The following is an 11,532-nucleotide window of genomic DNA, read 5'->3' on the forward strand; positions in this document are numbered from 1 at the left end:
GTCAGATAAATAACAGTTTTCTTCTTCCTTTCAGCATCCGTTTTTAAAACTGGCCAAGCCGCTCTCCAGCCTGACTCCCTTGATCATCGCAGCCAAGGAGGCCATAAAGAACAGTAGTCGCTAGCGCGCTGAGTCGCGTGTGTGCCCAATTCCTCCACGGCAGGACTGGACAAATACTAAGTAGAGCCTCAGACTCTTCTGACGGAGGATGGGCAGACAGAAACCGACACTCTCACAGTCCACCGGGGGAGGGAGGGAGGCAGCAGCCTTCTGCCCCTTCCCCTGGAAAAGAAACCTATCACGTATCTTCTTCCCACTCTACAATTCCCCAATTTATTTCTGAATGGGAGCCTGATTGAGAGGGGCAGGACTGGAAGCCTCTGTGCTCTTTTGGCCATTTCCAGAGCACCGATGGCACAGCCCAACCAGCGCTCAACCAGGCAGAAGTGATAGGCCCAAACATCCTGCCCTCCCCATTTTTGATTTTTGATTTTGTGGGGCAAGGGGGGCTGAATTTGTGGCCTCTTTCACCCTGGTTGTTGGGACAGACCCAAACTGTTTGCAAACCACTGGTCTATTTGCTTGTCATGAGATAAGGAGGATCATGAAGAAGCTTGCTTTATTTAACCAAAAGAAAAAGAAAGAATCATAGAATCATAGAAGTTTAAGGGGCCCTGAGGGTCAAGAAAGAAAGAAAGAAAAAATAATACTAAATCAAGAAGCAGGTCAGTCTCAGCATCCTCTCTGAGAATTTATGCTTCGAAATACAGAATACAGATAGCAATTGCATTCCTGGACAGCCTGGCGAGGGTGTCATGAATATTGGTGCTTTTGTGTTGGTGAGTTTTCCCTTCCCAAAGCAAAACAGACAAATAGAAGCATATAAACACAGCAGCTGTGAGTATGTGGCAGTGGGACCATTCCTGCCTGGTGTCCATTCGCTTCTCCATAATGCTGAGCTGCTCCTCTCCAAAGGACTGGAACAGAAGGCCACCTTTCTGCTTCTTACTCCACAGCTGTTCCATAGATTGGTGGAACTGGAATCGCTGTCCCCAGTTTAAGATAACACCCCAGTGCTAACCACACACACAAACTTGGGAGAAATTCCCTTTGATTTCAGGACAGCAACAAGGCAGGCCATCACCTCCATCCATGATGGTGCTGCCTTGAAGGAAAGAATCTCATGCAATGTTAGTGTAATTGAATCTAGGAGGAAGATGTGGAATCTGTGGGCCTCCAGATGTTGTCGGACTACAACTCCCATCATCCATGACCAGTGGTCATGTTCATCACAATGGACATGAGGCTGATGGGAATGGGAGCTCAACTGCATCTGGCGGGCTGCAGGTTCTCTGTCTCTAGTCTAGGGTAAATCCATTCTCATTATGATGCTGTTAATGGAATTTGTCATTTTCCCTAGAAAACTGAAAGCCACCAGACTGCATATCTAGCAATCCCACTGAATAGGCTTTGGAAAGGGGCTAATAATAATGAAGAATTCCACAAGACTGTTGTGTCTACTGTAAGGTTCGGCCTTCTTGAACATTACCGCCCATGCAGAATGGGAAATGTGACTAAATATAAGTAGTTAAGAGAACAGGAAATGCAGCAGTATACAGCTTGGTGGGAGGATTTCTTTCTTCTCTCTTCCCACAAGCCTGTTGTGATCTGTGACCTGAATTGCAGAAGACTGAATCTTCAATATCTAGACTCCCTGCAGTCTAGCTATGACTGTGAATATTTGTTAAAGCAGCATATTAGCTTTTGTTTAAACAATTAGTTTTTCTGTTTCCTCCAACTTGAGTTGGGCAGATCTAGTTATCTTTTCTCAAAAAGAAAGAAAGAAAGGTTAGTTTGGAATCCTTATTTCTAGAGTTGCCAGATATTTTACTGCCTTTCCTCCCCACCCCTGCATTTCTGAGAGCAGATCAATCTGCAGAAATTAGCAATGGATAATCATACTTGTCTCTGTGCTCTTAAAAGCTTCACCTCCTGATTCCTCTGCATCAAGCTGCTCATAAAAGTACAGGAATTGCCCAGGCTGTGGATAGTCCTACTTGTTGCCAGAAGTGACTTGCTGGGAGGGGTGTGTGTGTGAAGCTGCTTTGCTAGCCTCCTGGCAATTGGGTCACTGTTGTTTTCCAGGAGAGGGTGGAGTGAGGCAGTGGAGAAGTCAGCGTGGTGCAAACACGTTGGAGCCAATGCTGACCTCCCCACCACCTCTCCCTGCTAGGGAGCAACAGCAACAGTGACCCACCTGCTGGGAAGTTAGCAAGAGTGACTGTGCATCTACTTCCACTTGTTCCTTATTTTAGGAACAGTGCTGTGGGCAGTGCTAAGCCTGCTGTTGCTGGGAGTGTGTGCAGATGGGAGATTGCTTGCAGTCCAGGGAGGAAGAGAGAAGGAGGAAGAGGGCAATAAGTTTAAATTTTGGATGTTTATGCTTTTCAGAGGCAGGGACAGTCATCATCTCTTGGAAGTTAAATTTCCCCAATGCCCCATTTGACATGCTGTATCCATCTTTGGGGACGCGGGTGGCGCTGTGGGTTAAACCACAGAGCCTAGGGCTTGCTGACCAGAAGGTCAGCGGTTCGAATCCCTGCAACGGGGTGAGCTCCCGTTGCTCGGTCCCAGCTCCTGCCAACCTAGCAGTTCGAAAGCATGTCAAAGTGCAAGTAGATGAATAGGTACCGCTATAGCGGGAAGGTAAACGGCGTTTCCGTGTGCAGCTCTGGTTCGCCAGAAGTGGCTTTGTCATGATCCCTCGGCCAATAACACGAGGTGAGCGCCGCAACCCCAGAGTCAGTCATGACTGGACCTAATGGTCAGGGGTCCCTTTACCTTTTTATCCATCTTTGGTTGGATTTCATCCCATCTCAGGCATTCGCATTCTCCGTTCTAGTTCAGTGCCGCTCTCTATGTTGTAACTGTTCTTAATGTTGCCCATTGGTGGCAGCAACAGTGGCTGCTGCCTTCTGTCTTTGTTTCATGGGGACTGTGCTGAAGAAGTTGGTATTTTTGATGGTAACTCTCTTTCTGCTGATGCTAAGATGTTGCTCTATTGGGGATCAGGATTGCTCTATTGGGGATTTTATTTTTATTTTATTTTAAATATGCCTAGATATCTAGATATATTTTTTATTTTACTTGTCTATAGAAAGATGCATTGCTGCTTAAGGACACTCTGTAATTTGGGAAATGGGCCAAAGTGTCAATCACCCACTATTTTACTAATCTATCCAATAAAAACTGTTTTGCCAGCAAATTAGCACTGAGGTCTGAAAACCTCATGAGCTCCAGTCTTTGTCAGGCTCCACCCCTCATCTTCAAGATTCCTCCCTTGTGCCGACATTACTCTTTAGATCAGGCTCTGCCAAACTGGTGTCCTCCAGAACATTAAAGGTTCAATATTCTCTGGCCTCCAGCACAAGGGCTGCTGTAATAGCTTAAGGGCAAGAATAATGGTTGTACAATATGAAACGAGCACAACAGTTGTGCTAGCAGAAGCTTCTTGTGAAAAAGGTAGGATTAGGGCTATAGGAATATGTTTGTGCAATCAGCCACGAGAACCTTACTGGCTTCCTACACCATCTCTATCACAACAGCCATTCCACTAGGGCAACCAGTACACCACTAAGGGACTTTAACACAGCACTACATTGAATTCCCACCAATGACTTCAGCTCCTACCCACCCTAGCCTGTATAGTTCTGTTGGCTGGGGGATAGTGTGGGTGGTAGTAGGAAGTATCAGGTTGCTGAAGATTGGTCTAGATTATTCCCTGGTTCCTACCCACAACCTTCCAGAACCTTCCTTTGCCCCTGACCTGCCAGGTTCTCCAACTGGGTCCGTTACCGGAGCCTCCAACAAAAGGGCAGCATTACTTTTGAAATACCAAATCCATCATTAACCCAGGAAGGGAAAGTTCAGTTCCCACAGTCCGGAACCTATACAGGACATTCTGGTCACACCACTGCGAGGGTCTAGACGATACCATGCATTATGGATGAAAAAGTGTGTGTGTGTGTGTGTGTGTGTGTGTGTGTGTGTGTGTGTGTGTGCATCCACAAGCAAACTCTCCATGCTCATATTTGTGTACCAACATCTAAATCCTCCTAATATGAAATATTTGGATACCACTGGATTTAGGTGTGTGGGGAGGGGACTGGATCCTTATCTCCCCCCAAGTCTGACAGGTGAGGACCCCTGCCAATCATCTGACATCACAACACCAGGTGGCTTGTTTTTCCATAGTGCTGTGCTGATCAGTTGTTTGACAATGCCTGTAAATCCCCTTTGAGCCCTGCCACCTCTTAAGCTAGCCCTTGCCTGACAAATAAGATATCTGGTATAGGGCAGATGAGCACCACCTGGACAAAACAGGGAGACTTTCTTGGCCTAATTTGGCCTGCAGGCCTTAGTACCAGGTGCCTGACTTTCTCTTCTTTTGCAGCTGGCCACATGCTACAGCACCTGCAAAGAAAGTGGGCCGGCTGCATCATGCAGCTGATGCTGGGAGTCCACAGTGCAGAACTGCGTGCTTACCATGCAGTCTTTTCTGTGTCCCTTAAGTGAGCCCGATACCCTCAAGCACACTATCCCATTGTCAGTCCTGAATAAAAATTCACCTCCCAGCCTCTGAGCATGGAATGAGTGGTGGTGGTTGCCATCTTGCCTTCTTCATGCAGCAAAGGTCATGGGTTGGTGTTTAAGAAGCTAATATTAGGCCACACTTAGTGTTGAGTCACACTCAGTGTTAAGAAGATTCCTGCTGGATCAGGCCAGTGGTCCATCTCATTCAGTGTCCTGTTCCCACAGTGCCCAACCAGGTACCTATAAGCACAGAAGCACTCCTCCTTTGGTTTCCAGGGAAGCATTATTGCTTCCAACATTGGAGGCATAGCATAGCCATCAGGTTGGGGCACACTGAATATTGATAAATTCAGTACAAGCAAAGAGGTTGTATTTCACACAGCACACACTTAAAACTACAGAATGTGCTTATTATATATTATTTAATAACAAATTTAATAATAGAAATGTGCTCCTGTGAGATGTAGTGATAGCCACTAATGTGGGTGGCTTTAAAGGGGGGTCTTAGTCAAATTCACACTAGAAATGGATATGAGCCATGATGGCTATGACCCAGTTCCACTGTTGCGGGAGGGCAGTTTACCAGTTGCTAAGAATCATAGCTGGGGAGAATACTGTAGCACTTGGGTCCTGCTTGTGGGCTTCCCCTGGACATATGGCCGGCCCCTGTGAGAATGGGATGCTGGACTAGACATAGATACAGCAGGCCTCTTCTTACGTTCTCATGTGATCCTACTAAAGCCTACAAGCAATGAAAGATCAATTTCCCCAACCTCCAGGGTTGGATTTGGAATGGGGTTATTGCAAATAAATTAGGCTCTATTTGACTTGGGCCTATATTAAGTTCCATTAAGGTCTCGTTGTGTCCCATGGAAGATGCCAAGACCCATGTTACCCATAGATCCTTGCAGGTAGGGCACTCCTGTGAGCTTTTGCAGTAACGTTGCAAGTGCCACAACCCATTGAAGATATGGTTCCCATTTATCTTGATTACTCCTACTAGGATGTCAGAATCCACACAAAATGTAGATCCCATAAATTCTTCTATCCGAGACAATGCCAAGGCAATACTGAGAGTTGTTGTCCTCAATATTTCAGCCACTTTGTAAGTTTGGAAGGGGAAGGGAAATGCAGAAACTACATCAGGAAGGAATGGCACTAGGCCAAACCTATCATTAGGCCAAGCCTAAATGTTCAAATGTGTTTGGCTTAGCTCATAGTGGGCTCAGGCTTTCCAAACCAGGAGGTTTGGAAGATAGCAGCTCATTTAAAGTTCACATCAGTCCCATGCTCAGTGACATGGCACAGTTCAGGCTTCCTTAACATCCAGTAATTCAAGCTTCAGGAGTAATATGATATACACACACCCTTTTCCAAAGTGCATTTCACCCCCTTCTTAGCCATATTGAAAAGAAAATGCTTTGCATACATTTGCATATGTTTCATTTTCCTGTCCATTTTTTCTCACATTCTCCTTCATGCACCTAAATGTGGATGATAACAAAACAGTCCAATCAAACAATATTACCTGCACATGCAAAATTGCATTAGCACAGACTTTTCAGATGTAAGTCTGTTTCAATTTGTAGGCCTAAAATTTCATTTTACTTTTTGAGAGATATTCATTCTGCTACCCTAACTGCCCAGATCAAGCTCTCTTCTTTCTCTAATCCAGCAGGCTGCATTCAGAACAGGCATGGCTACAAGTATGTAGCCCCATTTAAAAAAAACAAAACAAAAGATAAATACACTGGGATCCAGCTGTCCCTGGGGAAAAAAGGGAGAGGAGTAGTCGAAATTAGCCCCTCGAATTTCCCACACCAAATAGCTAGTTGATGCACATGGTCCTTCCCTCTTGTTTGGTTTGGTTGGCACAAGTTCATCCATTGATTGATCATCATGCATTCCCTGACCCTTGCACTGCAGTCCAAACCCTGTATTGGGTTGGCCCTAAGTGATTCATCACAATTCTTTTTAGCATTTTTTTAAAAATTAAGCCCTGTGGATGCAAGCCACGGGGAAGGGTCATGGATCAGTGGTAGAGCATCTCTTATACCCACAGAAGGCCCCAGGTTCAATCCTTGACATTTCCCATGTAGAGCTGGGAAAGACTATTGCTTGAAGCCCTGGAGAGCTGCTTCCAGTCAGTGCTGAAGTAGCTGGACCAATGGCCTGACTCTGCATAAGGCAGTTTCTTGTGCACCTATGGAATGTACCTCTGAAAGCCCCGCATAAGCAAATGTGATCTGTTCAATCTCCCTTTTGCAAGGGAGGTTGCCTAGGAGACCTTTAGGGTGGATTGTGCCCTTAGAATTTAAACCCTCCTCATAGGGAACAGTGGTCTCACCTCCACATAAATTCCCTCTGTCACAGCATGCGGCACTGAACCTGTGAGTGATTTATTCATTTACATAAGGTGGCTGTGGTGTCTTCATTTTTATTTTATTTTTTGCTATCAATTTTCTACAATTTTTTAATGGTGACAACATAGCCGTGTGCAGGTGACTCTGGACTTTAAAAATTATTATTATTTATTAATTTAAAGTATTTTCAGGTCACTTTTTCTGGACCGATGTCCATCCAAAATCGCTTCACGTCAAAACAAAAGATGAAAAGCAGTGCATAGTATAAAACAGTGCACAGCTTTAAAACTTTGAATGCTACAAATCAACACTTAAACCATAAAGAACTGGGGGGTGGGGGTGGGGACGTAATCGAATCAGACCATCATCAGACCAGACATCAGGCCTGGAAGACCTGCTGAAACAGATAAATCTCCATAGCCTTTGAAACAAACAAAAAAAAACACAGCATAGAGATTTGGCCTCAGTCCACTGGAGGGTGTTCCATAGATGTGGGGCTGATAGAGAAGGAATTCTCCCTTGTGACCACCCACCTTAAAGCACTCCCACCCCATTCAGATGATTGCATGTATTACTCAAAATGTGGTAGGCCAACACCACTACGTTTGGGGCCCTCTAGCTCATTGGAGCTACGAGATATCCTTGTATGGCATTAATTCCAGAGGATCAGCAGGTATAAATAAAAAACCAGGGGTGGTATTCAGTTTCACATGACTCAATTAATTTCAATGGGTTTATTCTGAGTAAACTTTGGTTGACTATCACCTCAGGTCAGTCTCTTAGCCACCACCTCTCAGGGTGATTAAGGCATACCATAGAGGAAGCTCATTCTAGATGGGCAAAGCTGTCCTCCCTTGTAAATCCTGAGGAAATTTCAACCCTAACTTGATAACACAGAGCCTGTGAAAACTCTGTGATGATGGCTGGACTACACAAACAGCAAGTTTGTGGACTGCGCAACTATAGTTTGCTGATGGTGGTCTGCATCATGACTGAATATTCTCCCCTATAATAAGGACTCTCTGCATCATGGGTTATCTGGCATCAGAGAAGGACTCTAGCTCCATGGTAGGGCATCTGCTTTGCATGCAGAAAGTGCCAGGTTCAATCCTTACCATCTCTAGGTAGGACCAGGGATGTCCCCTGCCTGAAACATTGGTGAGCTACTGCCAGTCGTAGAATGGACCAATAGCCTGATTCGGTATAAGGCAATAAAACTGCTATCACAATTGCAAAGCTAAGCAGGGTCCAGTATGGTTTCAAATTGGATGGAGGACTTGTGCATTCAGATTCTTTCATGACAGGAGGTTGGACTAGTTGGCCCTTGACCCTTTACGTCCCCTCCAGCTCTACAGTTCTATGGTTCTGATGCAGCTTCCGAAGTCTAGACTTTTCCCTGAACTTGCTAGCTGTGATTTTGTCTGAGTGTGTGTTTTGTGTGTGTGAAGAGAGACAGACAGACAGAGGAGTTCGAATTTCCCAAATGGCATAGTCTAGGAGCAGTTACACCACTTCAGCTGCTCTTTTGTGTAGGCCAAGCCTGTAAGAAGCCATTCTGGAATGAGACACCACTACTCATTAGCTCTTATTACCTCAAACCATTACCCAACAACAAACACTTATGTGGCACTCGGGCATAGCTAATATTGTACAATTGCTAATTAGCCCAGCCTCCCCTGTGATGATACAATATGGGGATGGGGAAATGGCACATTATCTATTCTTGACCTCAAGGGGTCCCAGTACAGGAAAATGCTAGCAGTATAATCAGGGAAACTCTGATAAACATAGGACAGGTTATTTAAGGCAAAAGGAGGGAAGTCTCTTTGTGACTTATTGAGTCACCTACGTATGTCTGAGCAAAACCCCGAGGGCCCTCAACAGGCTCAAAGGAGTGGAGGGTAATGTCCGGCTGTGGTTGTCTTATCATCCTGTTTGTGTTGGTCTGTCCTTGTAAATATGTACGTGCTTATTTTCCATCTTTGGCTACTGGTTGGCTGCTTCTCATTGTATACAGGTGATCTCAAGTGTTTGTTTGTCCTGTCTATAAAACTGGGTTTCTCCAAGACAAGTGGTTGAGCCTCTGCCCTAGTCATTTTCTTCTGTTTCCCTTCGGAGTACAACACATTCCAAATTCTGAAGAAATCAAATGATAGTTCTTATCCTTCCTTCTTGAATCTAGCCTACATCCTGCTGTGTGTGTGGTTTTGGGGGGTGGGGCATTGTTCACAGAAAGACTGTTTTTTGCAGCAGCAGCAACAACAAAAATCTGATAAATAACTTCTAAAGCTATTGAACTATTTTTGTTATTTGCTGGGTATTCTCAAGAGATTTGCACGTTTGCCCCAATCCAGCAAGGGAGATTTGCAGAGGGCAGAAAGCTACTGGACTGCATTCCCAGCCAATGTAGCTGCACATTTCCAGATGTGTTGAGCTCTTCATCTGGGTCCCATATAACTAGCTAAATGCATCTTTTGATGTGGCTGGGGATCCACACCCCTACCCGGGCCACCACTTATTGCATGGAACTAGTATTTGTGCTCAACTAGTGCTGGAATCAGTTGAGGGCAAGTTGCTTACTAATAGGAGCAGAACTCTTCTTTTGCAGTACCACATTCTTAGGAGATTGGATCAGGGATATTCATATTACAGTCAAGAGGTGGGAGAAAAGATTGTGCTTGACAGCCAATGTATGCTTAATAAGAACCCAACCTGGTATTTTGCTCAAGTTTCCAATCTCCAGCTTGATATTTTCAGAGGTCTTGAAGCCAAAATCTTCTTATTGCTCCTGATGAATGACATGAAGGACCACCTTTAATTTATTAAAAACTGGGCTGTGGTGTTGATGTGTGTGTGAGAGGGGGGGGGACATTTCAATCTGGAAGTTGAATCTCTAGCCACAAAGGATTTGGGAAGAGCTAGTCAGAGAAAGTAAAACCAGGTTGGCTGGGTCTGGCCTGGTGCAGTGCAACTTTCTATACTCCTTAAATCCAATTAAATTTAATCATTGCCTGTGATATTTCCTACTGTTCAGCAATCCTTTGCATGGTGGAGAATTTGACATCAAAGAAAACATGGACTGCATAAAGCTCATTGGTACCCACTCACTGTGATTTCACAGAAAATTACTCTTGCAACTTCTAGAAGAATGTTTCCTTCGCACTAGCCTTTTCGTAAGGGGGGAAATATCCTATACTGCTGGATGACTAAACTTGCTTGTTGGTGGTGTCTCTTTGTGCTAGATGCAACTGCCTCTGCTTCTTCAGCAATGTCCACATTTAGAGCTGCTGATGTTCTGTGTTAAGTTTTATTCAAGGCCTACCTGGCCAAATGCAATAAGGCATTGGAAATCAGCTGAGAAAGAGAATTGACTTTCAAGCATTGCAAACTGGTTTTTTCAAAGCAGATAAATTAAAGGGGACCATTCCACCCACAGCCATGCTCAAGGCAGCTCTTTGCCTCTTATGTGTTTTTAATTTCCCAAGATTTGTGAGCATGAACATTGAAGGATGCAGCAAGGGTGTGCATCCAGCTGTCCACTGCTGCAAGGGACCTTGTTCTGGCAGATGGATGAGTTTTAATGTTGCACAACACAGCAGCTGCGAAAACTCGTTGGCTGACAGATTGCGCAATCCACAGTGCCACAAAGTTACCAGCAACTTTCTTATGCTTTCTGCTGTGCAACAATGCTCCACGGACTCAAAACATTTTGCCGGCAAAACAAGCATATCGCTAAGTGACTTTAGCTCAGCGCAACACTGTATACCACCCAATGTCTTCAACTTCTTGTTTGTCTTTGCATTTGGGTAAAGAATAAATTGTTTTAAGTTAATTCAACTCATCTAGGTAATATGATGTCAGGGTCTTTTGTTAACAAGGTATGAGTGAGGAGAAGCTCCTCTGATGTTCCCCGAGTAGCTCTCAGGTTTTCACCACCTTAAGGAAACAGCCAGTGGACCAATTTCAAAGATGGTTGTGTGAAGAACAAACTCTTCACCTTTATTGCCTTTCCTAAGCTGATTTGCTTCTGCCCTTTGGCCTCTCTTCTTTCCTCCCCCAGTCCTCGACGGCTGCTAACATCATACCATCTAGCAAGCTGTAGCACAATGGTCAAGCTTACTCTTTTCTTTCTCTTTGGACTATCTGCTTTAAAAGCTGCACCTTTGAGCTGTGGTTTGGTATCACTGCCATCTTTCAAATGCACAAGAATTCTGCAGTAGACCATCATTTGTAGTTTCTGAGAATCCCTGAGCTGAGATCTCACCCAAGCAAATGATCCTGGTATTGTATAGAAAACCAGAGGAGAATTATACTGGCCTGATCTTTTTAAATTAAAACATGACTTATATGACAGAATATTTCTGCTTGGTTTGCCTGAATTTATTATAGTTACAGGCAAACCATTGATTGAGCAAGCTTAGCAGTGATTTTACTAGGTGGCAGCATAAGACATGGAAGTGAGTGTTAAGAAGGCCTAATTCTCCAAAGCTATGCTACATTCCAAGATACAGTAGCTGAAGACCAAGCAAATGGGCCAAAGCAGAATATTGTAAATCATGTTCATACCATACATTTA

General features: G+C 44.5%; 1 protein-coding gene across 2 annotated transcripts in view; it reads left to right on the forward strand.

Moving 5' to 3' along the window:
- Positions 1-3,099, forward strand: part of PAK3 (p21 (RAC1) activated kinase 3) — an 82,026-nt gene extending 78,927 nt beyond the window's left edge. The window contains exon 15 of one of the 2 annotated variants that reach the window (XM_035113764.3): positions 35-3,099. In XM_035113764.3, the coding sequence (XP_034969655.1) occupies positions 35-124 (90 nt within the window). In that variant the 3' untranslated portion in view covers positions 125-3,099. The remainder of the gene's footprint in view (positions 1-34) is intronic. The other variant, XM_035113763.3, reaches the window with a different exon arrangement.
- The last annotated feature ends 8,433 nt before the right edge of the window (positions 3,100-11,532 follow it).

The sequence above is a fragment of the Zootoca vivipara genome, chromosome Z2, assembly GCF_965207765.1.
Source record: "Zootoca vivipara chromosome Z2, rZooViv2.hap1.1, whole genome shotgun sequence".
Classification (NCBI taxonomy): domain Eukaryota; kingdom Metazoa; phylum Chordata; class Lepidosauria; order Squamata; family Lacertidae; genus Zootoca; species Zootoca vivipara.